Here is a 27676-nt window from a genome sequence, read left to right on the forward strand (position 1 = left end):
TGAAAAGGCTGTACAGGTTGGTGAGGCTGGGAGAGTGTTAGTGGGCTGTGTTTGCAGAGCCCTTGCTGGTGCCTGGACTCCAACCTGGGATGATGGACCAATGAGGGCTAAGCCATACAACAGCAGTGGGTGGGCTTTTGGAGAGTGAGACCTCTGTGAGCTTCTCGATGGAGATGCTGTCTCCTGCAGTCAGCTGCTGGAGTGGTGGGGAGCTTGCTTGGCTCCCTTCAGAGCTGGTTGCCACTGGATTTTGTGAGTTGTGTTTTTCCATATGTCACATCTGCTTCATGAGACTGATTGAGTGCAGTGAAGTATTGCTACTCCTGCCCCTGGGGGTGCCTCCATGGCTGCTGCCAGCCCAGCCTGTGCCAACACAGGCCCTTGCAATGCAGCTTTTATGTCAGTGTGTGCTGCTCCTCTGGGCAGGTTGAAACTCCTAAGGAGTTCAGCTGATTCATGGGCCCCTCACCAACCCTCTGCTGGCTGGGATGCAAAAACCCCTGGTGACCACCATGAAGATCCCACAGTGATCCCCTCTCCATAGAATCATAAGGTTGGAAAAAACCTCTAACATCATGTTCAACCTTCATCTGCCTTGCTATCCTGCACCTGGTCTCTTTTCTCATGGCAGAGATATTTTGAGCACCATTTCTCAGTGAGATTTAATAGTCCTGGGGTTCTCTTAGGGGGCTTCTGGAAGCAAGTATGCTGACCTTGGTGTGGGACTGGAGCCACCACAGCAGCAGCCTGCCACCATCCCTGCACCAGTGCATGTCTGAGGCCAGAACCCCACTTCCTTGCCAGGATGCTCGCAGGCAGCTGCCTCTGGCCTCACCTCCAGTTCCTCTGAGGCCGGGTTATTTTTCAAAGAGCTCCAAGGACACGGGTTGTTGTTACCGATAAGCAGTGAGGGGCAGCTCCGCCCCAGCAGGAACAGCTTGTCCCTGGCTTCGGCTGGCTTCCCATCCTCCCCAGAAAACACTGTCCCATCTCAGCAAGCAGCATCCCCGCAAATCTGCCGCAGGTTTGGCGACCATCCCCGTGATGCCACACTGGGTAAGTGGTGCCTACACTGCTTGGGTAGTTTGGGGAACTGGGATGGGTGGGAGCCACTGCTGGCTGTGGTGAACACAAGCGAGATGGAGGAAAGAAAGTGCCAAGCCCAGTGCTGCTCTCAAATGCCAGTGTGAGTCCAGGGGAACTCCACCGATGCGGGGTGTCTGTAGGTGGGCGTTGCTGTGGGGTGGGCAATATCCCCCATCACAAGGCAGCACTGGCACATATCCCAACTAGGGAGGGACTGGCAGAGGACTGGAGGCCACCACCTGAAACAGTGCTTCTGTGGGCTGGGAATAGACGTTTGGTCAGGCTGAATATCCCTCCAGCAGGCTGGATGCTGCTCTGATTCCTTGTGAAAAAAGTACCCCACTGCAATTAGAAATACAAGTGGCGGAGCCCACTCCTATTGCCACTGAGCTCAGAGCAGCCCTGCAGGGTTGTCCCCATCACCCAGTGTGTGCAGCACAGCTCTGTGTTTCACATATTCTCCTGCCCTAGAACCTAACTTTGTGCCTGTGGAGACATCTGATGAGAGTACAGGCTCCCCCAAGACTTCCATGGACCCACACAGGTCCCACCTCAGCTGCTGGTCTGCAGGATGTGGCTGCTCGCCATCTTTGGGGAGGGTGGCATCATCCTGGTTGTCACAGGGTGGGCTTGGGCACAGAGTAAAAACCCTGGGGACACACTGGGGAGGGAAGTGCTCCCTGTTCCTGCAACAGGAGTGCTGGGGAGGTGCTGGCAGCAGGGGCTGGAGGGATACCCCATGGCCAGGGCAGCTGCCTATGATGGTGGTGTCTCAGAGGTTGATCCTGCTGCATTTCTGGCTGCAGAGGCTCTTTCCCCAGCAGTGCCTGACTGTGGGTGCATGGGATAAAGCTTTGTTCCTTCTCCAGTGCAGGCTGGTGATCTACGTGTTGCTGGGGCTGGGGTCCCTGCTGGTGGGGGCACTGTCCCCATCCTGCCCCCCTACCTGCCAGTGCTATGACACCTCCAAAGTCTTCTGCTCAAGTGAAAGAATGCGGGAGATCCCAGAGGGCCTGCCAGGAAGTGCCACCCACCTCTTCTTCGTGGAGACAGCCCTGAGCAACATCCACAGAGGGGACTTGGGTCCCAGCACCACCCTCACCAAGCTGGTCTTCATCAATAACAACATCCAGGAGCTGGAGGCTGGTGCCTTTCAGGGGCTGCCCAACCTCATTGAGCTGGAGGTGTCAGGCAACCCCTTGCCAGCGGTCAGCCTTGGGATGCTGGCAGGGTTGACCAGCCTCAGCAAGCTGTCCCTCAGTGCCAACGCCATCCGCACCCTGCAGCCAGGGCTCTTCACTGCCTCTTGCCCACTGAAGGACCTGAGCTTGTCAGGGAACAGGATCGAGGCACTGCCCCCTGGCATCTTCCACCCACTCCGGCGTCTCCAGGCCCTGGACCTCTCACAGAATGCTCTGGCTGAGCTGCCGGATGGGCTGCTGGCCCCGCTTGTCGCCCTTCGTGTCCTCAAGCTCAGTGACAACCTGCTGGCACAGGTGCCTCCTGGTGCTTTCAGGGCACTTGGCCAGCTAACTGAGCTCCACCTGGATGGCAACCGGCTGGAGGAGCTGCCCTCCGGCATCTTCTCCGGGCTGGGCGGGCTGCGGCGGCTGCAGCTGCAGCACAATGCCCTGGGCAGCCTGGCCCCTGACATCTTCACAGGTCTCCTCAACCTCACTGTCCTCAGCCTGGAGGGTAACAGCCTGGCCACCGTGCCTGCCATGCTGTTCACTGGCACCCCTGGCCTCCTGCACCTCTCTCTGGCTCGCAACCAGCTGGAGACACTGCCCCAGGAGCTCTTTGCTAACCTGTCAGTGCTGGAAACACTGGTGCTCTCACACAATGCCATGAATTACCTACCCACTGGGATTTTCCAGGGGCTGGCAGGGCTGACAGAGCTACAGCTGAATCACAACAATTTCTCCAGCGTGCCGGCGAGGCTGCTGGCTGGGCTGCCCCTCCTCACCGCTCTGGTGCTGGACCACAACCGCCTGGCCCGCTTGCCCCCGGGGCTCTTCGATGCCAACGAGGAGCTGGTGCGAGTGGGGCTGTCTGACAACCCCTGGGTCTGTGACTGCCGCCTCTCCTACCTCCTGCACTGGCTCCAGAGCTTTGCTGAGCCCCTCATCCACGGCCAAGCCTTCTGTGCCCATCCAGCTGCTCTCCAGGGCCAGTCCCTGCTGGAGGTCTCCCGCGGGCAGCTGCGGTGCCCAGGAGCACACGGTGTCCCCCCAGAGGAAGGCTGGGACACAGATGCTCCGGGGCAGTGCACCTACACCAACCCCGAGGGCACTGTGAGCGTGGCCTGCAATGCCACATCCTGCCAGCGGCTCAGCCTTCGCCTCCCTCCTCCCGGGCAGCAGCAGGGCTTGGGGCCAGCCTACCAGGGGGCCTGGGTGCTGCGCTCCCGCTGTGGCACGCTGCAGGTCAGTGTCCTTGTCACAGCACAGGGCGGGAACGAGGACACATCGCCAAGTCTCCCCACGGTGCCCTAGAGCTTCGGCAGGCGTTTGCTTCTGCTCTGACAACCTCTGAACCAGCCTGGGAAACAAACAGCTCTCCTTCTCGCTCTGCTACCACTGCCATGGTCACCAGCTGTCTCCAAGCTCTCCACAACAGCTGGCCTGGTGGTATTTATCCTCTCAGCTATGTGTTTCCTGTGTATTTCAAATATAATTAAAATTTATCTATTATTTCTGTGCTACTAGTTCCCATGGCAGAGAAAGGAATCATTCTGCTCCTCCCACCACTGTGTGTATGGGAGAGGCAGTGAAGGTCGATGTGGTACACTGGGATCTTGTGCATGGTGTGGCATAGGTGCAGGTGTGGCATAGGTGCAGCTGCCTGGTGGTGAGTAGGTGCCACCCTGGCTCATGGGTGTGCTCATGTCTGCCTGCTGCAGCCACCTTCCCTTGGCACTGCAGAGAGAAAAGAGGCCCAGCTGCAGCCTGGCAAAACCTTAGGACACAGATTTGTGTTGTCCAAGGGAGGTGTGGGTGAGTGCTGCTGATTGCCCAGCAAGGGGCATGAGCTGGGTGAGCTCCAGCCCAGGTGTGCACAGGCAGGTCTCCCCCACTTTGTCGGGGCTTGGTCTTCAGCCCTGCAGCCTGAAAATGGAAAGTGGCAAGTTTCACATAAACAGGAGGAAGAGTTTTACTGTGAGGGTGAGTGGAACAGGTTGCCCAGCGAGGCTGTAGAGTCTCCTTCTCCAAATAGATTATATATATTTCAAAAGCTATCTGAACAGAGCCGTGGGTACCCTGGGAACCTTACTTCAGTGGGGAGGTTGGACTAGATGACTTCCACTAGTCCCTTCCAGCCTCTCCCATCCAGGGATTCTGATTATTTGGAGACGAGGCACAAAGCCCCAGCAGTGCTGGCCACGCAGGGGGTCACAAGTAAGGCGTGTGCTCCCACGGGAGGGCGAGTGTGGGTTCACACACGGGGGTGTAAGCACACAGGTGTTCGTGTGAGGGTGTCCCTGTATTTGTGCATGTCAGCGTGGGTCTGTCCGTGTGTCTGTCTGTGCCCCTGAGTGTCCCTGCGTGTCCCTGTGTCCGTGTCCGTGCTGTCGGTGCGGCGGTGCTGCGGCACCATCTCGTGGCCATCGGGACCGCGCTCTGCGGGCCCGGCAGAGCCGGGGGAGCACCAGCGAGGAATGGGAGACATGGATCCGTTGGTGTTGGAAGGGGTAAGGCTGTTTAAAATGCGCAGTAGCTTGTTTTTCAATTTGCCAGGAAAAGTGCAGCAAGCAGAAGCTGAGCTTTTATAGGAGTAGGTGAAAATTGAAGAAATTTAAATGCAATCAGTGCAATTACCAATGGGGAAGTGATGGATATCCTGTCAGTTTGCCTCAAAATGAGCATTCCACAGGATGCCCTGCACTAGCCAGGAGCTCTGGGTGTCACCCTGGGAGGGTCTTTGGCTTGCACTGGGGTGCAGCACACAACACTAGGGCCAGCAAGGTGTGGGGCTGTGGGGCTGAGCACAGAGCCTGGGTGTTGATGTATCTGTCAAGCCATAGATGTTTCACTGTTTATAAGCATTAAAAAATTGCTTCAGAACTGCACTGTTAGCTACATAAGGCAAATCCTGAGGAATGAAACAGCTGTCTGTTGTATTGATGGGGCTGGTGTTTGTGAAACTGGTGAGTTACCCTGGTGGAGATCCGGGACCACAGAGACCCTTGCCTGCAAACAGGCTGGCCTGGAGATCTTCAGCTTTCCCTGGATGTGACAAGCCAAGTGGTGCCAGCAGATAACGCCTGGGGAGTACGTGACTGCGTCCCCTCCAAGGGGTTTCTGCCGTGCCTCCTGCCCTGGGGCACAGCTCCTCTGCCGGCTCCCCGGCTGTCCCTTATCTCCCCACACAGACCTGTGTCCCTTCCTCACGTGAAACCGAGCCCCGTGCCTGGGATGTGGATAAAGAGCTGGCCAGGTGATGAGACCCCATCCAGTGTCCTCACTCCTCGCGTGGCATGGCTCACTCCGGTGGCTGAACTCGTTTGCAAGTGCTCAGCCAAGTAAGTGATGCAAAATGCTTTTTTTTGCTCTTTAAAATGTGCTGGGAGGGGCGGTGTGGAGGGCTGTTGGTCATTTCCTTGCAGCAAGGAACAGGGGAGGCTTTAGTGCCGTGAGCTGGGACCATCTCTCCAAGACTCTGCCTGGCTGGAGTGAGGGTTTTAAAGGGGCTTTGTGGTTCAAAACTGTCTATTTTCATCCCTACACACTCAGATGTTTCCACATTTCACCCACTGCACTGCCCCTGCAGCAGAAGTGAAGCAGGCACTTCTACAGCCACAGCCCCAGCTCCTCCACCCGAGTCTCCCTGGGGAGAGGATGGGCAGGGATCAGCAGTGGCTTCTGCCCTGGGAGCCCTGGGGGCCAGCCTGCACAACCAATGTCACCTCCCATCCATTTCTCTTCAAACCCAGTGGCTTTCAGTCTCCTATATTCACTGATGTCTCAACATTCTTTAAAAAATTAACTGTTTATAGCAGATTTACCCTCCCAAAATAAGTTTTTTTGCATGGCCAGCTTTGATGGTGACCCAAGAAGAAACCTGTACCTCTTTTCCCTGCTCCCATCCAGGGCTGTGAATTAAAAGTTGGAAATATGGTCCCAGTGAAGTGTTCATGGCAGTTAAACCCCAGTTAATGTGTTAGCTGAGTGTTTCCAAATGCTTCAATGGAAGAAGTGGGCTCTACTAGTAGGTGTGCATCAGCGATTTCTCTTCCTACCTGCAAGGTCAGAGCCCCAAATGTTAGGTGTTAAAGAGTTCATCTGTGGACATTCCAAGGTTTTAATGAGCCTTGCTGCAAAGCTTGGTTGCTGTTCAGAGGTTAACTATTTCTATCTGTCAGAGCTGCATAACCAAGGCCAAAATATGATGCAATTAGCAAGAATCCTGAAAAAGAGATGCATAAAACCATGTTTTAAATCAGCCCCCTGAACTGAGAGAAGCAGCAATAAAATAGTAAGTCTACCCAGCACAGTGTGGAAATTCCAAGCACACAAGGTCCTCTGGTCTTGGCTGGCTCCTGGGAATTTTGCTGATCCCTCATTAGCAAGTGCAGGGCTGACTGCTTCTGTTGTTGCATGAATGGGCTGTTGCCCTGCTGACTAACTGGACCCACTGGGGCAGCACTAATGGGCAGCAGCACTTTGCCTTCTTCACCCAGGCAGACTGAGCCTACAGTTCAAACATGTGAGAAGAAGGGCCAGAGAACAGACTGTCCAGGCCTTGTCCCTCCTGGAGCATCTCCCAGTGCAAGCCATGAGCTGGCTTGCTTTCCCTCTCCATCCCATGGTACCAACAGCAGTGAACTGTGCAAATGCAGCATATGTTTGCTTGTTCAGTCTCTTTCTCCTGAAATGAGTCATGGTATGTGAATAGAAGAGTCCCGAGAAATGAATAACAGTGTAATACCACAGTTCATGAGCTATGGACAGAGATTTCTTGTTCTTCATAACTGATTTTTGGAACTTTTTTCATAGGACAATGTACCAGCATTTCCTTTTCCTTTTCCTCCTCTCCTTCAATCCCCATAAATGCCAAGACCAAATCATGGGTGAAGATCCATATGAAATTCCCAAAGACTACCAGGAGGTCTACAGAGGGACAAAAAATGATGTCAAAGAGATCCCAAAGATTGCAAAGCCCTTTGTTTCTGAGATGATCTTTGTGCAAACCAGCATCACTGCTATAAGGAAAGGTGCCTTCAGCTACATGCCCAACCTGATCAAGATTTTGTTCATTGGCAACAAGATCAAGACTATTGAACCTGGAGCCTTTGATAATTTGGACAAGTTGAGGGACTTGGACATCTCTGGTGCCTCATTAGAAAAACTATCTGTGAGCACTTTCCAAAACCTCCCAAGTTTACAGAGGCTGGAGCTGAGAGACAGCCAGGTCACATCCATCCCCAAAGGCCTGTTTGATGGGCTGGAAAGTTTGGGAGAGCTCTCCCTGCACATCAATGCAATCCCTTCTCTTCCAGAAGGCATTTTTGATTCTCTTGTCAATCTAACTTTTTTGGACCTGTCTAGAAACAGGATCACAACTCTTCCTGTGAATGCCTTTAGCAAACTCACCCAGCTGCAAGTCCTTCGGCTGTATGAGAATGAGCTGCAGGACCTCTCAGAGGGACTGCTGGACAGTCAGCTGGAGCTGCTGGAGCTCAGCCTCCAGAGCAACAGGCTCAGGGCACTGCCACCCATGCTTCTGAGGAACCTGCCTCGCCTGGAGAAACTCCTCTTGGACAACAACCTCATCAGGGTTCTCCCACCTCAGGGTTTTTTTGGTTTAAACAAACTGAAGTTGCTGACTCTGGGCTCAAACCATATTGTGGAGCTCCCCTGCTGTCTTTTTGACACCATGCCACACTTGCGGGACCTGGATCTGAGCAGGAACAGTTTGGTCACCCTTCCAGATGGAATCTTTGTGAACCTCACATCCCTTGGCAAACTCATCTTGTCCCACAACCGCCTATCAGTCCTGCCAAGAGGAGTCTTCACTGGGCTCAGCAAGCTCTTGGACCTCCAGCTGGACACAAATCAGCTCTCTGCTCTGGATAATGAGGTCTTTGCTTCTCTCCCAAATCTGAAAACCCTCAATCTTCGAAAGAACCAGCTGGAGAGTGTTCCCCAAGGACTCCTAGACCCTCTGAAGAAGCTCACCTCAGTGTATCTTAGTGGTAACCCATGGAGATGTGACTGCAACCTCTGCTATTTGCACCGCTGGATCCTGGGCAATAGGGAGAAGGTCAAATTGTCCACCCAAGTCTCCTGCAAGAGCCCACCCCACCTGGCAGGGCAAGCAGTAACACTGCTGAAGGATGAACATCTGATTTGCCCAGGTACTCTGCCACTTAACTCCACACCATCACACAGGACATCAACATTGCTGTCACGTGGAGCCATGTCCACAGCAGCACCAACCACGCTGTCATTGGCATCCTTTCCCATCAGGACACTGCCAACCACTCTTTCACCTGTACTCACCTCTGCTGTGTTGCCAGCCATGCCAGTGGAAGCTTCCTTCACCACTCTGTCACCAACCAAGTCATCTAAGGCCTTTGTCACCATCCCATCTGTGCTGGAGAAGGCCTTCAGTGCCAGCCCATCAACAACCAACAAGCCCAAGACCTCCATCATCACACCATCAACAACCACTGTGCCCAGCTCCTCCATCACCACACCATCGCGAACTGTGCTACCAAAAGTTTTCATCAGCACTTCATCATCAGCTGTGCTGCCAGAGACCTCCATTACCACCTCATCACCAGCTGTGCTGCCAAAGGCCTCTACTGCCACACCATCATCATCAGCTGAGATGACCAAGGCTTCCATCACCACCCCATCATCAGCTGTTTCAACTTCAGCCATCGTAAGGCTAAAATCTCCTGGGGCCACCCACCCAGAACCTGTGCCACCTACTCTAGCTTCTGCCACCACACTGGTGCCAGCAAGCCCACTGGCAGCCACCACCAGACAAGAGCCTCCTGCTCTCTCAGTGCCCAGGGAGAGGCCAGCCACCATCCCACAGGGGACACCCATAACCCCCCTTGTCTCAGCCCCCTCTGTGGCTCTCCGGCCATTCCCCAGGACTGCTGCTCTGGGCACAGTCCCGCTGGCCTCACATTCACCATCACACCATGCTCCTGCACCAGGCAGGGAATGGGGCTATTCCACCACGTGGGACTTGTCCACAGCGGGTGCTCAGCCCACCCCCACTGCCCCCCAACACGCTCCTGCCCCGGCAGGCACCGTCCTGCTCCCAACGCCTCTCATCCCCGCGCCATCAGACAGCACGAGTCCCTGTCCAGCCTCCCTGCCCCTGGCCCCCAGCAGTCATCGTGCCTGGGGCTTGTCCCTGTGGACCAGCCCATGGCAGTGCCAGGTGTCCCTGGCCTTGGGGCTGGCTGTGCTGGCACTGCAGGCAGCCTGCACACTGCTGGGAGGGGTGGTCGCCTTTCTTCTTCACCAGGACACCCGCCATCACCCCGGGCCACCTGTGAGGCTGCTGAGCCTTCAGGCCCTGGCTACTCCGAGGACCCCTGAGCCAGCTGTGGCACCACCTTGAGCTTGGCTGTCCCTGTGTGACCTCCTTTAGGGTCTGCAGCCGTGCTGGCCGCAGGGTGCGCTGTCCCTGGGATGGGGGTCCCGGCACCCAGGCCAACCCCAGTGAAGAGGGTCCCACCCAGCAGCCAGGCTATTTTGGGATGACTTCTGGCGGTGCTGGGAGCCTGCAAGCGGTGTCCCTGCCTGACAGCCCTTCTGCCGAGGGACACTAGATGGCATCCCGACACAGGCAGTGGCTGACACCGCCTGGCCGCGGCCACCGAAACGCCAGAGCCGTCGCAGCCGCCGGCCGGGACCTCGCCGCACCGCGGACACGGCCGCTCGTCGCTCGTAGGGTCAGGAGCCCCTACCCGAATCTCCTCGCATCCCTGGAAGGTGCTTGCAGTCCTTGAGAAAAGATATCACAAGGCTTCCTGCCCTGCACCGTCTTCTTCCCTGTGCCACGTTACAGGATGTGTCAGTGTCTGTACCACCATCATACACAGACCTCTGTCCGTCTCCCTTTTCTCCTCCCCGATATTAAAGCCTCCCCTGCATGTCTGATGGGCTGGTGAGAAGACTGTTTTCATCCTGGGGCTTTTCTTGGCATGACTTGCTGTGGGGGATTCCTGTTGCTTGCTGGAGTGTGGGATCCCCAGTCAGTGCTGGGGTAGGACCAGGTCTGACCCTCCACAGGCAGTGGTACTGTGAGAAAATAGATAAGCTTTTCTTCCCACTCTTAAATCTCATGTCCTCCAAAAGCCCTTTGTGGTGCTGCCTGCCCAGCCCCTCTGAAAGAGCCATGTTTCAGCATGGCATGCTTCTTTACCATAGCCTCACCTGGTGCTGAGCTCTGGCTGCAGGATGGGAACAGGTCTCTTGGGAAACTTGGGAGGAAGGGTTGATGAGAGCTTTCACCTCCACAGTCCTGGGCTCCTGCCAGGCCCAGGGAAGTGCCAAACTTAAACAAAAGTGGCTGTTCCTCTGTGGTTTCTGCCATCACAGAAAGTGTTGAAATCTTTCCTGGGAAGATTCATTCCAGGAGAATTTGAGCTGATGAACACAGAGGTTGTTCCCTTGATTTGGATCTCTAGGTACCTTTTTATTTTGCTCTAGGTTTAGTGTTGATTTTGCCCTGTGCAAGGTAAGCTGCTCCCAAATTTGACCACAGTTTCTACAGGGTTGTAGGTGTCTGTCTTCAACTCCTTGCCATTGCTGCTGGTCCTGCTCCATCTTGACCTGCCTTTGGGTGGCCTTCCCTAATTACATGGCATAGGGGCTTCCTAGCTTGGAGGTGTCCCAGGGAAAGAGTCCCTGAAAAGCAATAGTCTGGACATGTGTTTCACTAGGTAAAGTGGGAAAGAACTCAGAAACCTCCTGGCCAGTGAGCCCTGAGCACCCCCATTCCTCTGCCTGGTGCAAGACCAGAGAAGGGGGAAGGGGCTGTGTGCTAGAGCACGTGCCTGCAGCTATGCATTAGGGACCTGGATATACATCCTTGCTAAGAACCTGTGCAGTGTTACAGCCCTTCAGCTACTCCTTGAAGTCCTGCTGACGGCTGTGAAATACGGGAGGCGAGCGTGGGGCGGCACATCTGGGCGGGATGGAGCGAGCAGCTCCGGGGCCAGGGCTGGCACAGCAGGTAATGAGATACAGATGAGGGGGAGGGAGTGTTTTTTCTGGCAATCCAGATGGACTCGGCTTAATACTTGATTTAGAGGGTTTGAAAGCGGGGGCTGGCTGCTGGGGAACAGACCCCAAGCACTTCCCGAGGTGATGAGGGGGGGGTCTCTGCTGGCTTTTCAGATATTTAATGGCCCAGCGCAGTCTAAACAGGGAAGTACTTCGGGGTGAGATTAGCACAACATAATCACATCTTAAAAGGTCTTCAGAGACACAAGGCATGTCCGCTCTCATATTAATTACTGGTTATTAATAAAGCTGGGGTCAGGCACGAGGTGTTTGCTCCGGAGCGTGCTGGTTCCCTCTTTGCAGGGAGGAGCTGTATCCGAAAGCAGCACAAAGCCCTGCAGCCTCCACCTGTGCCCATCCGGCTCTGGAAGCCAAATGGCCAACATTCCTACAGCTGCTTTTAAAACTAATTTGCCCCATAATACACCGAAAAGGCCACATCTTTCTAAGTGCCCAGAACACCTCTAAGTGCTTCAGAGTGCTGTAAAATAATAATAGCCAAGGGTGTTCTCAGCACGGGAATTTCCTGCTATGATCGATTTGTAATTTGCAATGAAAATACAGTGTGCGTGTTCCCAAGGCCAGGCTGGTGCAGCCGGCTCACAGGCAAGAGTCAGCTCCCTCCACCACTTAAGGGCAATCCTTGGAGGGTTATGGCTGGGCTGGGCTGGGCTGGGCTGGGCTGGGAGGAATTAGCAGCTGTTCCCATTTTCCACTGTTGGCCCCAGTGTACTCCAGGGATGCAGGGTGTCCTGATGGTGATGTGCCTGAGTGGCCTGTGGGGCAGCACCCTGCTTGCTGAGCAAGAGCAGCCAGAGAGCACACGGAGGTGGGGCAGAGCATGGGAATCTGCACCAGGGAGATCAGTGTTTGCTGCTTCAGGGCTGCAGTCCATTGCAATGAAGGTGAGTGGGGCAGGTCCTGTGCAGTGCAGAGTCCCCAGCACACCCTCTCCACTCTGCTGTGGGCAGCCCAGGTATCCCTTTGCAGCATGCCACTCCACTGGGTAGTGGTTGGAAGATTTTTAATGTGTGGGTTTCTCTGAACTCAGGTAAGATTCACAGCACTATGTGGCGAGGAGTGCCCAAGATTACCCATGCACTGAAGGAGACATCACCTTGCTTTGCTCTTCCTCTGCTTACTACTTCCTGCACAGGATGCCCCTGGTTCTCTCTCTGGAAAAAAGTTGAGCATCCCCTTGCGGCATCTCCAGGCTGCTGGTGACACTCTACACCTCTTCCCAGTTGCTGTGACTGCCTGAGGTCCTCACAGCCTCAGGTGACCAGCTGTTGGAAGTAGAGACAGGACACCATACATGTGTGTCCCTGGGTGGTGCTGGGACTGGGGGTCTCCAGCATGGTCTGGGAGTCCTGCAGCTGCTGCTGGCTCTCTTCCTGCCCTGTGCAGGTGAGAAGTGGTTCCCACAGCACTGTCACTCATGCTGCAGCACTGGCCTGTAACCATCTGCATGTCAGCCCCACCGGGAGCCACCATGCTGAGGGTATGGTGGCATGCCCCCACCACCTGCCTCAGTTCCCTTTCCTGTCGCTGGGGCACCCCATGGGCAGGAAGGAGACTCGCAAGCAAAGCTGTTTCTTGTGGCTCGTGGGAAGGGGGGCAATGAACACCTGCAGGGGGATTTGCACAATAACCCATACAAGGAGCAAGCCCGGGCCTTTGATGGGCAAGTCTCACTGCTGGCTTGTGATGGGAACCTGTCCCAGCTCGTGGCCACGCTGCCACAGCTTCCTCCCTGCTTACCTGCCTCGTGTGCTGGTCCCAGACATGTGCTGAGCAGTGCTGGGAGCAGTGTCTCAAAAGCTGCTGCTGTGGTTTGAGAGGCATGGGGAGCTGGGGGCTGGCTTCTCTCTGTGCTGTGGGCAGAGCAAGAAGGAGCTGTTTTGGCACCTGGTCCTATAGGAAAAGGGAGACGCTGGCAATGCCACTGGAGAGGTGGAATGGGCAACATAGGACCTGCAGGTTGAGGACGAGCTGGGGCAGCTCCCTGGCAGAGGAGGCAACTGCTGGGATCAGCCTCAGGTCTGGCTGCACAGGCATGCACAGCGCTCATCCATTGCCTATTGCAGTCATCAGACTTGTGGGCTGGCAGTCATTGCTCAGTGTGCTGCTGTGCCTCCTCGATGCTGGTGATAGTTTTGAACACCACCACCACTCTGTGTGTCCTCTGGATGGTTTGGCTCTCTCTCTCTCCATGCTTCATATTCAGCATCCCTCTCCACACCCACTCACAGTACTCATCCAGCCATGTCAGGCTGCCTCTTGCAAGGAGCCCTGGGAGACACATGGGGCAAGAGCTGAACTGGGACATTCCTTCATTTGCTTTGCCCTTGGCATCTCACAACCCTACTGCAGCAGGGGCCTGATTTCCCCAGGGGCAGATGGGGCAGCAAGAGGACATACAGCATGAGGGATGAGGCTTAAGCAGATGGGGGCAGACACCCCTGGCATTCTCATCCTGTCTGCCTTATGCCTTGGGCTGTCCAGGCTTTTATCCAGGGTTTGGGCAGGGCATGAGAGCAAGGGCAAGAAAAACAAGCTGGTGCATCCTCCCTTGGGCAGTGAGAGAGCCGGAGGGGCGGAAGTTCCTGTTTGTTTAAGGTGCAAACAAGTGCTGTTAATCTGCTGCCTGTTTGTATTTCTTTGGAGCCCCTGAGTGTGGGGGGAGCGGAGATTGGGTCTCCCCTTTGTGCGGGGGCAGGGTCAGGCTATTGGAAGTGGAGGTGAGAAAACACAGAGGGGCAGCTGGAACCTGCTTTGGGAGGGAAAGATTTTTTTCGGCTATTTATGATAATTAGTGGGAAACGTTCCTCAAGCGTTTCAGATGATTCTGTAATGAAGTTGGGTCGAATGTTTCCGCTTTGTTCCCCTGGAACCATTAAAAATCCCCCTTCTTTGGCTGCCATAATGCAATGCTGAAAAGGCACAATGGCATAAAAGTGGCTCTGAGCAGGGCGGCATGCCTCTCACCCCTTCAGAGCCCAGATTTTCTGGGTTATAAACCTCAGCACTTGTAATGTTCATGCAGAAACTGCTGTGGATCCTGTACCCAGGGCTCCTTCGTATCCCTGACGCTGGTCAGTGTGTGTGAGCACCACTGAGATTGCTGTGCTCAGGGGGAGCAATGGCCAGCACAAACACAGCAGAGTGACAAAGAGCAGGCACAGCCAGAGATGCCATCGAGTGATGTTACTGTTACAGAAAAGCTACTTTCTGCTCGTGGTTGCGCTGGGAATTTGCTGGGGTGAAATGCTGTGCTAGGAGAGGACCAGTATCCATTCAGGGGAAAATGGGGGCTCCAGCCCAAAGGAAAGTCCTTCTGAGTCAGTGCTGTTCTAGGCCAGATCCTGCCCTGCCCGCTGGGCCAGGCAGCACCCAGGCACCAGCACAGAGCAAGGGGCCTGAAATCCAGCCATGACCCTCCAGGTGAATCATTAGCAGTCTGCAAGAGTTGGCTCAGTCTCCTCTTGCTTTTAGCAGTGGAAGGCTTTTCCAGCGTATGTGATGAAAAGAAAATCCACCTGCCTGATCTCGCACATCTATCAGCACTATTTCCCCAGGGATGATGTGTAAAGCTAATGGGAGCTCTCCTGCTAAAGCTGTGATAAAAAGAGAAAATGGCAAAAGCTTTTAGCATACTGGTGGGGGCTGATTGTGATGGATTTTGGCCTCCCCATCAATATTCTTGTGTGGACTCCAGTCGAGCTCAGTGTCCTAGGCTGAGCACAAGGCTGCAGCAGGCAGGGGAGAGCTGCTCCCTTCCTGCTCCACTTTTGGCTGGGCAAGGGCAGCTGGGGAGTTCTTGGGCACTCAGTGTGGGCATCCAGCATTGGCACAGTCCTGCAGCTCTGCGGGGCAGAGGGAGCCATGCCTGCTGGCCTTCCCAACTATAGGCAGTGTTCTTCACATAGTGACTGCTAACTGGGACCACATCACCCTTAATGCCCACCCCAACACGCCCCACTAAGGTACTAAATCATCCAGATGTGGAGGAGAGGTTAAGGACTGGAAGCATGGCTCCCCAGCAGCTGCCCCATCCCTCTGCCTTGCCTGCTCCTGCCATAATCAAGCAGTCATATCAGTCCCTTCACTCCTTTCAATGGGGGAAAATTTGCAAACAAATTCCTGCCAGCAGGACTTTTCAGCTCTCCTGCATGGTGGGATAAAGATACCTGTCACCTCTGCCCTGTCCCCGACACCAGCTCATGCTGGGAGCACGGCTGGGGAGCTCCATGCTCTCCACAGGGCTGGTGACTCCAGGCAGTGTGGGAATGGGCTAGGAGGGCTCTCAGGAAGAGCAGAAGGGCTTTAGTTTTCCCTGAGATAATGCATGGCCCGCAGTGATGGGGTGACACACTGAGCCGTGCTGTGGATTAGCCAGAGTCCTTACCTCGGGTTTCTGTTATGGCAGGTCCTGAAGCACCACTTGAATTATGATGCCCTTGCCAGCCCCCATGTCTGTACTGCCAATCTTTTTTGTGGAAAAATCTCAAGATACACAGTAAACTTTCTGTGGGAGCTGAGGTAGACGTACTGGCACTGAGATGAGTATTTGGATGGTGTATGTCTGCAGGCAAGGGTAACGGGTCCTGGGCAAACTGCAGTCAGTCTCAGGGATGGGGATTTCAGTGCAGGTTGCTGCCTGCACCATGCTTTAAGCCTCCACACGCAAATGGCTCTCTTGGCAAAGTTTGCAGTGGGAAGCCAGCTATCTTGGTGTACAGAGGTGATGATATGAAGCCTTATGGAATGTGGCAGGCCTGTGGCTTCCTGAGCCCACCACAGCTCTGGCCAAGACTCTGGCAAGTGTGTGGTGGACCAGTTACCTCTGGTACCACCCTGCCAGCACATCTCCACCCTTTCCCTGTGTTCCCCCCCCGCCTTGTCCGGCGATTGCTTTCCAATGAATTATTTACATAAGTTCTCAGCAGCGGCTGGAGACAAAACCTCAGGTACGGAGCAGCAGCATGCTCCTGACCTTTCCCACCGCCGGACAAACGGAGCCAGCAGCACGAGGCGGGCACACAAAGGCGCTGTGCCGGCCGGAGCGCTGACCCCGCTGTGCCACAGCTACCTGCTGCTCTGCCACAATGGCCCCGCGGCCCCGGCCGGCCTGCCGGGGCGATGAAAAAGGGCCCGAGATAATAATGAGCCTGACTACCACTGCTCTCTTCAGAGAACTGAGTCAACTCCTTGGGAAGAAAAGGAAAAAAAAAAAAAGAAGCAGAAAAAAAAAAAAAAAAAAGAAAAACCCCTCTTGGATAATAAAGAAGTAACAAATGAAGACTGAAAGCCTATAGAAGGCGTCTTAACCCAGTGAAGAAAAAAAATGTCAACATCTGTGGAGCTGTCTGCAAAAACAGACCAAACCCCTAATGAATACCCTCTAGAAAAGACATTCACTTGAGGAAAGGCAAAAGGCTACATTTTTCTATGGAGGTATAAAGATTTTGATGAATCTGCCCTTTCCCTTTCCAGTGCAGTTGAACCAAGCACTAATGTTCATCTTCAGCTGTATTAAAGAGTGTGGAGGGGGGCAGAAGGGGGAAGAGTCTTGATCTGAAAGCTTATGGGGAGGGTGGATTTAGGGAGCCTGGATAGACGTCTGAGCACTAAAGCAAGGAAGAAAAGCAACAGGCATTAGAGAAAATACTGTTTAACAAGAGTTTCCTTAGTCAACCCATTTGAGCAGAGATTGGTGCACCATAAACGTAATCCTCTTAGTGCTGACTTAAACGTGTTTGTACAAAACAGGGAAATATAATATGAATGTAATAGTCACGTTTGCTAAAATGCTTAATAAAAAGACAAAAGTCCTTTATTTTGATCTTTAGATCTGGTGTGGGCTTGGGGTACAGCAGATGTTTTCTCAGAAATCTGTTAGGAAAAAAAAAGAAAGAAATAGAGAATATGGTTGTGTCCCGACTGGCTGTGTCACACGGCACCTCAGCAACTTCCTGGGCTGGTCCCTGGAGAAGGCAGCCCTTGCCTAAGGAGCCCCCAAGCTCTTCAGAGTTCAAGGGGAACCATTGGGGGTTGAACCTAAAAACACTTGGTAAGGCAGGTTTCAGGTGAGGGGACACAGGCAATTTTCTTTGCTGTCTCCAGATGACTTTTTTTGGGAAACAGAGCTAAGGAGTAGTCCCCAACTGCAAATATTGAAGACAGAGTCAAACTTAGACCCAGTCAGAGCTGTTGTGGAGGGATCATAATAGTTTTCCTCAGGTGCATCCCACCTTGTGCTGAGAATGCAGTGGGAAAACCAATGGGTGGAGTTGTTGTAATCACCATCCTAACATCTACATTAATCACAGATGAATTTGAAAGACATGAACAAAATGTTGCATGTTTTTTCTCTCTTTTTTTTTTCTGTTCTATAGAATAATCATAAAAAATACTAAACTGAAATGGCCATATTTGGGTTTGACTTTGCTTGATAAACATCTATTTAATATTAGTCAGTACGACTGTACAGCATAAACACTAATTGAAAGCCAGAAACCAGTAAAATAATGTGCTTTCCTCAGTGTTTCTCACACAGATATCATCTTGCCACAGGAAACTATGGTTCTCCCTTGGGCCAGCCTGGGTGGGTGCTGGTGGCTGGTGCTTGGTGGCTTACAGGACTTGGGTCAAATCTTGAATCAATTCAGGGTTTGTGCTGCAGGTTTCAGTCATGCCACAATGCCCCTGTGATGCCACCTCCTGGAGATGAGGGGGTGAGATGGGGACAGGGTTGCTTGCTTTCTGCTGCAGCAAATGTCAGTGCAAACTAGGTAAAACTTGTTTCCTGAAGAAAATTTCCACTCTAATAAGAAAAGAAATTCCCCAGCGGTTTTGGAAGCACATCAGATGTTTTCTGGTATGGTCCACAATGTGTACAGTGAATGCAAGGCATTTTCTGTGGAGAGCAGATATTTTCCACAATAACAACATATTTTTGTTTTAAAAAAAAATCATCCGTTCTCCCAATTAAGAAGAAAGGAAAAAAGGCTTTGAAAGCAGATAGTTTCTGACTGCCAGGGTCCTGTGCTTGGGCACTGCAGCAGTGAGCAGGGACGAAGCACAGCAGTGGAGAGGAGCTTGGGGTGGGAGGGCGAGGTGGGTTGGTACCTGTGCCTGGCCCCTGTTAGTGGGTATGTGTAGAGGTTTGATGCCATGGGGTTCAGGTCCCTGGCATCAACCATCACCCTCTCTGTCACTTGTCACCAGGTGGGGAGTATGACAGGTTCTGGTTTCCCACCAGGCACCTGTTTGGGAATGTCTGCCAGGGCCACCAAGACAGGTGGCAGCTCCAGGGAGAGAACAAGGCATTTGGAGCCAGACTAGTGGGAACATGCCTATAATACAGTTCATCCAGGTCTGTGAAGCCAGACAGTGATGGCTGGTAAGGTCTGGTCTGGAAAAATCAGTCCTGGTTTAGGTGTGAACTGGTGAAAAAAGACTTAAACCAGTCAACCTGCTGCCTGCAGAGCGTGGATACATTTTTTATATGGGAAAATAGGAAAGGTGTTAATTGTCACGGTCCACTATCACTTTTCTTTTGGAGGCTGCTTCTGTGATTAAGGGAAAATTAAACATGGGTGGCTTTTCCACAGGGCAAGGAAGCTCTTGGTGCTCAGGGCTGCTCCTTTGGGCAACAGTGCCCTTGTTCTGCTCTGGGCAGCAAACCCCATGTGTCACATCTTCCCAGGTGCCACAGGAGGCAGAGGAAATGCTGGAGCAAGGCAGGGCAAAGTCCATCACAGCAGAGCCAAGGAGTCAGCAGCCACTTGCTGTTTCCCTGTCACTCCTTGCACCTGGGTCTGAACTTCCCGGGCGGAGGGCAGGGTGTGCATGGGACTCCGTATCAGGGAGCAGGGGGACCAAGCACCGTCCAGTCGGACCTGGGGCAGATAAATGCAAAGGGCTGAAAAGCACAGCAGCCTTGGGGGCAGGGGCAGCATATCCTTGGTGCCGCCCCCTGCTTCCTTCCACGTCTGCTTTGTTTCTCTCTCTATTATCCCACTGGTGACAGCAGAGCCTCCAAACCCTTCTCTGTTTCCTTCCGGCACACCTGGTTCCCGAGCCTCATGTGCTAAAGGCACATCTCTTCACCAGCAACGTCGTTACTGTAACGGGAACAACGCAGTTTACAGCCCAATAAACCCCAGGTCCTTCTGTGCAGGCTCCCCTTACGTGATGCTAATGCTTACAAGATGTGCAGCGCTGCGGGACAGCCCCGGGAACCAACGCCCAGCGAACGGCTCGTGTTTTACATCGCTCCGCAGCCGCAGCCTTCGTTAATTAATCCCAGGGACGAGCCCTGGGTGCCATCGCGGCTCCCGGCCTCGCACGGCTCTGTCCCGCCTGCCCTGGGTGTCCCCGGCAGCCGCCCACCCTCGGTCCCCGCTGTCGCCCGCGGCTCGGGGATGTCGGGGATGTTTATAGCCCAGGGCCAGCCGCGGCTCGGCGGGATGCCCGGGCACCGGGGGAAGCACGGCATTGTCTCGCAGCGGCGTTGTGATCACACACTGCGTCTAACGTGATTTACATCCCATATTCGACCTCTGGCGACTTCAAAGCCTGGGCGAGAGGGGGATTAAGTGGAGGAGCTGGGGCCAGGGGAGCCGGGGGTGGGGGCCTGGCTCACCTTTGAGCTCCCGTCATCCCCTCCCCAGTGGACCCGGGATAATCATCTCCCTTTGTGCTGCCGGGGAAAGCCGAGGTGCAAACACAGGAACCTTGTCAATATTGGTTTTTGAGAAGACTTTTTTTCTATTCTCCCATGTCTGGAGTTTTTGTACCCAAATCCCTCCGGGGCTTCCCAGTCTTCCCCTGGGAAATCGTGATCCCAGGGGTCCCTGCTAACACCAGCCATTGATTGAAATTTCACACCCACCTGTTTGCACACAAGATTTAATTTGGTTGATTCTTCATGCCCTTTTCCTGCTTAATCGTCAACCTATTGACCTTAATATTAAAAGGGGCTAAGGGCTAGGGACAGAGAGACTACATTTCTGTAAGGGAACAAAAGCTGCCAGAGAATAAAGTAGGCATAGCCAGCTCAGCCAGCCCTGAGCTAATGAGTCCCCGCCACACGCAGGAGGAGGAAGCCCTGTGTGCTGCCCTTGGCTGGTGCTATGCTCCTGTGTGACAAGACACATCTCACTGACCATCCCTTTCCTCACTGCCCTTTACAGGACCCACAGGCTTAATGTCATGAGGACTGGGAGACCACCCTGGCTGAGCCTGGGCACCTACCAGCCTGCGGGGGCTGCTTTTCCCCCTGCACTTGTGCAGGGTGAATGCATCTTGCTGAAATGTTTCCTGTTCAATGGAAGATTCCATAGGATGGAGGAAACTTGGCTCCAGCAATGCAGCAAAAGCAGCAGCAGTGTACATAGGTCAGGAGTATCCCGCACACCTGCTGGTATGTGCTGGTCCATGCCTTATCTGGGTGCTGTGGTGTGGCTCTAAAACACACGTCAAAGCAATTTAGTGCCACAGCCTGCCCCCAGGGATAATGGTGACCTCAGGGTAATGCTGCACCCTGCTCCAGACCCGGCCCTGCGAGCTGGGGCTGGACCAGTAGCCCGTTCTGTGCCTGGCACCAGGCAGGCTGTGAGGCAGAACTGCCCTGGCCTGTGAACTAATCAGTGCACGGGCTCACTCAGCCCCTGGGCTGGCAGTCACTGGAGCAGCCCTGCAGCACAGGGACATTGTGTCTGTCACAGTGCAGTGGCCAGGTGGCCTCCCTCCTCTCTGGGGGTCAGGCTGCTCCCCAGCTTGCTCTTCTTCAGAGCACAGGGAGGGGAAGGCAGGAGACTAGACTTTGGGTGCTCAAAAGTTGGAGTGAGGGGAAAACAGACTTTCACATCCTGGTGGAAGCAGGGGTGGGACTGTCCATTCCCACTGGCTGGACCGCCAGGACGCACAGAGACCCTTGGGATGCCAGGCTGTGCCAGGACTCTGGGGGCAGCAGGAGGGGCTGGATGTACTAGTAAAGGCAGGATACAGCCTGCACAGCCCCACATATGGTGTGTGATCACCCTTGGGCACTGGCATGCAGCAGGCCAGAGGTGGGACCCCAAGCATCAACTTTGGATGGGGGATAGCAGCCAGCCCAGACCCTGGAGGGCTCTGACCACCTTCCACATATCCCCCTCTTCCACGGGGTAGAGTTTTTGGCGGTTTCTGCACTTGCAGATAATCTGCCTGCTGGAAAACCAAAAAGGAAAAGGAGGACTATTTTTTACCCAGCTCTGCCTTTGCTGACATGAAACCGGAGCTGTGTGGGAGCGGGCGAGCGTGTGGCTGTGCTCACACGTGTGTGTGGTGAGCCGCCTGTGTGCCGGCCTGGCTGGGGCCGTGCCGGGGGAGCGTGTGGGTGCGGGTGCATGTGCGCCTTCCCCAGGGGTCTGCAGAGTGCGGTTGTGTTTATTTAATATCTGACGTCCCTTCTGTCTTCGGCGCTGACATCAATTAATGAGTGTCTGAGCACTCATTGCTCAGACAATGAGCAATGGAGCCCAGATGTTCCCTGGCGGTGGCCTCCCTTCCTTCACCAGTGTTATGTGGGTGATAAAAATATCCAAGGGGGAGTTGCATTTTGGTCAATGTGTTTCCAGGGCCATTCTAGGAGCACATGGGGGGCTTGCAGGTCAGCTAACCCAGTGGGGATGCCCACACACAGGCAGCTCCTGCCCCAGCCCCTCTGAACCGGGAGCTGGGCACAAGCAACGTGGATGTCAGGGAGCAGGGGCTGTGCAAAGTGCAGGAGGTGAAAGCAACTGGCAGATGGGCTGATCTCCAAAACCTCCTCGAGCACCTCCCTGCCCCAACTGCAGCAAAAGGCTTTTGCCGGCTGTGCCTGGCTGCCACGCTGCTGGCATGCTCCCTTGCCAACCAGAGATTAACACTGCAGCCTGTCATTTCATAAATACCCTCACCCGTGAAACAAGAGACAGACATGGCCTTATCAGAGAGCCACAGTGCTGCTGGGGCCCACACACACCCAGCTGAGCACTGTGCTGTGGCTCTGCTGCTGCGCAGGCACTCCGGGTGCCCCAGGGATTTGCCCAGAGAGGTGGAGCAGCGTCAGTGGAATACTCTTGACTGGTTTGCCAGGGCCGAAATGGCTCGGCTGGACACAGGAAGGCAGTGTCCCCTTTGTGTTCTCTGCCATCAGTAGGACATACCACCAAGGAAGATGCTCAGGTGGCATGTAGGGGGCCCAACTTCTTGCTCTGGCAGAGGATTAGTATGCACCCCGTACTAATAATTAGACATTATTCTTTAGTTGGGAATGAATAATTAGAGCAAGCAGTACTAGAGACTAATGTGTGGGATGGGTGTTATTTTTAGAAATTATGTCTGTCGTGGTGGCATCACTTCCTAAAGGGACGCGCGTGACAGGGAGCATAACCAGCAGATCGGCCTGACCAGCAAATAACCCCTTGCACGGTTTCCATATTGCCTTTTTAAACAGGAAGGGAACATGATACAAACGCTATGCGAATTACGATCTGAAAAGTTTTCCTGGCAGGTTGTCACATGAGTTGTTAGTGTCATTCTTTGACATGCACACTCAAAGCCTTTCTGCACCAGTGCCTTAACCCTCTCACCCCTTGAGAGGGCTGCCAGGTGAAACTTTTCTTCCCTGCCTTTTGGATCTTGCCCTTTTCTCAGGTACCCCGAGATGTGATTTCACACCAATGCCTGAGCAAGAGCTCCCCATCTGCTTAATTTTGGGTGCAGCTTGAGGGGTTGGTGAGCCAGGGCAGGCAGGGAGACATGATGCTCACCCTGGGGCTGCCAGGCTGGGAAGTGGCCAAATAATCCCTCCTGTGCACCACCACCGCCTTGCCCCAGAGCATCCTCAGCCCCTGAAACCTTGCCCAGGCTAGTAGCACGTGGGGGCCCACTTGAGCCAGCAGGGCTCTGTGTGTGGGCGGGGGTCCCTGCCTGCGCGTGTGCTCATCTCCTTCTGCGCTGCCTTGGCCTCAGCTCTGTGCAGAGCCCAGCTGCACTCTGGCCAGGGAACATCCGCTGTGGAAACCTGGGAGGAGCTGACAATCCCCAAAGATTGGCTGCACACCCAGCCAAGCAAGAGCTGCTGGCTTCCAGCCTAATTCATTGCAAATGTGCTTCCATGTGGTTCCAATCTGGAGCCCCTGCTCCCCCCGTGCTGCCCCCCAGGGTTCGGCAGGGGCCGGGAGCAGCCGTGCAGGGCAGAGCCAGGAGCAGCCCAGTGCTGGCCCGGGCACGTAGCAGCCTCCTTGGCTCCCTGGCCCCAAGATGTGTCCCCCAGCCAGTTCTCTTCGGGAGGTCACAGGGAACCTCCACCAGGGTGTGAGAGAAGTTCACAGAAAATTCCTGCTGGGGACACAATGTCCGGAATGGTCCTCACTAGCCTGCACCCCGTGGAGGGACTAACATCACCCCTTTGCCCTTAGCCCAGCCCCAGGCATCATCTTCCCACCAGGATTGGATTTTCATCTGCCAAAGGGCTCTTGGCAGGCAGCACTGGGCTGGCAGCCAGCAGTGCCCACCATTCTAATTTAGCCTTCACTTCACCCTCCCCAGCTGTTGTTCTCTCTCTCTCTCATGACTGTCGCTGCCCCCTTGCTGTCCTTGGGCACAGGTGGGTTCTGTGGGCACACACCCCTGTCCTGCCAGGGAGGCAGGGCTTGGGGCAGTAGAGAGATAAGCTGGGTCCTGCTGCCAGGGCTGACCCCTGTCCCTGCTCTGTCCTGGCTCTGCTGTGCTGTGTCCATCAGCCCTTGGCAGGGCCAGGGACACAGCATCACCCCACACACCCCTCTCACGATGGCTCCAGAAGAGATGTCCCAGGGCAGTGATGGGCTCCTGAGCCCCCTTGCTCCTGTAGTTCCTTGCTGGACTTTGTTTTCCCCAGAAATGTCTCCTACAGGATCAGGGCAGCTCTCTCAGCCCCCCAGCACAGGTATTGTGGAGACTCAGGACCAGGGAGGCCCCAGTGCACAGTCCCAGGACCAGCATTTCCAGACAGGTCTTCTCCTTGTCCCATGCATGCACCTGGGTTTAACATCTCAAACTAGTACGAACAACATATATTCACTTCAGATCTTCTCCCTGAGGGTCCTTCCTTATCTTCTAGGATCCTTGCCTATGTCCTGCAATGCTTCTTCACTGCTGTCAAGCAACTTTAAGCTCAATTTAAAATGAGTCCAGATGCAAACACCCTCTCCCCAGAAGCTCATGCATTTGAAAGGAGATTGCATCAAAGCTTCAAAATAGTCAGTAAAAAAATTGTTCATTAAGCCAAGTTGTGGGCCCTTTCCTCTCCTTTGTTTATCGCAGAACTAAAAATGCCTGGCACAAGGTTAACCCTCAAAGCATTGAAATAAAATGGCATAAAATGAGTTCAGTTCTCCTCAGGTTTCAGGAGAAGTGGAGTGAAGCATGTGGGGGAGTGAGTAGTGCTGGGGCCAGCACCTGGAATAACATTTTTGGTGTTGGTGCAGGAGCGGAAAAGGAAGCGAGCAGTCAAAGAGCCGGGAGCAGCACGGTGGTGGCTGGGCAGGCTGGGCTGTGATGTTTGTTGCATCACCCCTCACCAAATTCAGAGCCCCCTGCAGGCACTGCTGTGCTTCCCCAGGGTGGCTGCACTGTGGCCGGGGTCAGCATGGCCCTCTGGACAGCCTGCAGTGCCCAGAACACTGCCAAGAGTCACCTGGACATGTGGCTGTTGTGGTGGACATGAGGACATGGGGTCATTCCATCACCCTTTGCTTCCAGCCATCGGGTGGGTCCAGCTGCCAATAAAGGAGAAATCTTCCTGCCAGTGCTTTTGGACCATGGAAAATGAGCATCTCAGCTGAAATACAGCAGCAGCAGGGAGGACTGGGGAAGCCATAAGAGCACAGGGGTGATCACTGCCAAGGCTTTTGTCACTTGCTGTCACAGCAAGGCGATGCTGGGATGAGCTTGGGTGGACCTTGCAGAGCACGGGGTGCATGGGAAGCTCCAAATCCACAAGGCTGGATGCCCCTCCTCCACAAAAAGCCAGGCTAATCTCTTTGATGGGACTCAGGGCTGCCACCAGCCTTGCAGGGGTAGTGTTGGGGTCTGCACTGGGGCAGTGGGTGAGAGCTGATGCCTGATGCCCTGCGAGGTGTCCAGCCCTTGCTGCTCTGGAGTGCTGCTGCCCTGGTGTGCTGCTGCCCTGGTGCAGCCAGGCGTTGTGCTTGTCCTTTTAAGATCAGAAAGGTTTTTGAGCTGACATTAGCTCTGGTACGTGGAGGAAAGTGTACAGCAGGGTAATTAAAGTGTAAGAGTGAGGCTGGATTTGCCTTTAATGGCTTGCAGCTGCAAATATTTTTGTCTTCCCAAGTCCACTTGTAAGCTGTCTAGCTGTATTTCTCATCCTGGCCAATTAGATTCCCATGTGTGCTGCAGAAGTGGAAATATAGAAAGTGAATAATCCTCCAATTCTGCTCTTTGCTGCAGAGGCCTTTGAACCTCTGGCTGCCAGGGCTCCCTTCCACCCCAGCCCCATCACCACTCTAGCCACCCCTCTCCGCACCAGTCCTGGCTCCCCTCTTTGCAATCAAACTTCAGCAAATCTGCTTTGGGCATCACCATGATTCATCTTCAAGCTTTTCTGATCAAAGCTACAGGCTGTTTCTCCTCCCTCCCCACCCCCTTTTTGCAGAGCTTTACAGCAATTTTCCCTTTTGGATGCTGGTTTTCTGCCAGAAGTTCCACTCCAAAATCAAAAGGGGCAGTCCATTAATACTGGGCAGCTGTAACAAGTACACTATTGTGTTGTCTCTTCCAAGGTACCCAGGATTTTTAATAAACTGTGGGGTGTGGAGAGTTAGTTGCCTGCAAGAAAGGGGAGGCAAAAAAGGAGGAAGAGGATGCTGGCAGAAGCCACGGTACCATAAAATGCAGCCCAGAGGTGCAGAGCCCATGGTGGTGCTTGGTGCTGCGTGGTGGTGGGAACAGTGAAGGAGGCACTCGGCAGTCTCCCGGCTCCCTTGCAGCACCAGGATCAGGTATTGGTCGGGAAACGCTGCTTGCTTTGATCTCTGTGGGCTGACAAGGCGCCGTGCCAGGAGCCACGCTGTGGAAACAGGCTGCCTGCCCCGGCTGTCCTGCGCCTGGAGCCGTGGCTGCTGGGGTGGCTCACCCCAGGGCACCCACACACCAGCTGGGAAGCTTTGATAAGTGCAATGGGGTGTAAACCTGAAACAGCCATAGCCATGAAGAGCCCAACCCTCATTCAGTCAGATTTGGGTTTCTCTGGGAAACAACTCTGTTATTCTCAGCCCAGCTGGGGAAGGTGTCCAAGACCTTCCCTGTCTCATTCCCTACAGGGGATATCAGCCAGCACCCATTGGGGCCACATGCAAACTGCTTTGTCTAGTCAGGAGGTGTGAATGATGCTCCTCAAGCTCTCAGCAACCATAGCCAAGCTGCTGGAGACAGGTGGACAGAGCAAACTCCAGGCAGGGCTGCCATCGCAGCCAGTTTCTGTAAATCCCTGGAGATCCTGCCCTCTGCTCCTACAGCAGGAGGAATGAGGAGAGGGAGGCAGGTTTCTGCACCAGAGTTTGAGAGCAGTGGGGCAGAGGGGCCGACCCTGTGGGCTCACCACTGCAAGTCAAGGTGAGGCCGGGCTGGGAGCAGATGGGACCTGCTCTGCTGGTGAAAGAGCGTTTCTGCTATTTATGCTAAGCGGTGGGAATGCTTCTCAAGCATTTCGGATGGCTCTGTAATGAGGCCGGCCTAAATATGCCAGCATTGTTTGTGCTGGACAATTAAAAGCTCCCCCTTGCCACATGAACGGTGTCTCTGGTGGCGGAAGGGCCCGGGAAGGCGCGGGCGAGGGCAGCCACAAAGCCCGCCTTTTGTTCCGTGCTCCTTTGAACCCGCTCAAAGCCCCCGTTTCAAGGGGTGGCTTTTGTTTCCTTTTCAGCGGGCCTGAACCCAGAGCCGCCTGTTGTTTAGCAACACAGAAATGTGACCTTAATTGACTCTGCTCTCGGGTGCACTGTGTAAATCACTTCTGGCACCCAGGGGAGTGCGTGACATGCCCCCCTCCCTCCCCAGTCCCAGTGCACCCGGGGAGCATCCTCCTTCCAGCCGCTCCTGGTGCCTGGCACAGCGGACCCCAGCTCTGCACATCCCCATGTCACAAGCTGGCAGGGGAGTGGGATGGGACATAGGGCTGGGAATACTCCTGTCTCCATGGCAAAGGGTTTCCCATTTTCACGGGAGAACTAATAAAACAGTTTTCCTCTGTTCTTCAAACTCTCTTTGCAATCCAGTGCCTCCTGCTTGTGTTTACG

General features: G+C 54.3%; 2 protein-coding genes across 2 annotated transcripts; both read left to right on the forward strand.

Moving 5' to 3' along the window:
- Positions 1-31: 31 nt before the first annotated feature.
- Positions 32-3793, forward strand: CPN2 (carboxypeptidase N subunit 2). Its single transcript, XM_088170884.1, has 2 exons — positions 32-1056; positions 1956-3793. The coding sequence occupies exons 1-2, from the start codon at positions 1045-1047 to the stop codon at positions 3579-3581; spliced, it is 1638 nt and encodes a 545-aa protein (XP_088027010.1). The 5' UTR covers positions 32-1044; the 3' UTR covers positions 3582-3793.
- Positions 3794-3905: 112 nt separating this feature from the next.
- On the forward strand, positions 3906-11992 carry LOC148222662 (uncharacterized). The gene is made up of 2 exons (XM_088170883.1): positions 3906-5608; positions 7083-11992. Exons 1-2 carry the CDS (start codon positions 5502-5504, stop codon positions 9667-9669), a joined length of 2694 nt encoding a protein of 897 aa, XP_088027009.1. The 5' UTR covers positions 3906-5501; the 3' UTR covers positions 9670-11992.
- Positions 11993-27676: the final 15684 nt, after the last annotated feature.

Source organism: Sturnus vulgaris, chromosome 10 (assembly GCF_052056855.1).
Source record: "Sturnus vulgaris isolate bStuVul1 chromosome 10, bStuVul1.hap1, whole genome shotgun sequence".
NCBI lineage: Eukaryota > Metazoa > Chordata > Aves > Passeriformes > Sturnidae > Sturnus > Sturnus vulgaris.

Coding starts and splice junctions, on each gene's coding strand:
- LOC148222662 (XM_088170883.1), top strand. CDS start 5,502: ATGTGGATAAAGAGCTGGCCAGGTGATGAGACCCCATCCAGTGTCCTC. Junction 5,609..7,082: donor GTTTGCAAGTGCTCAGCCAA/GTAAGTGATGCA, acceptor CTTTTTTCATAG/GACAATGTACCAGCATTTCC.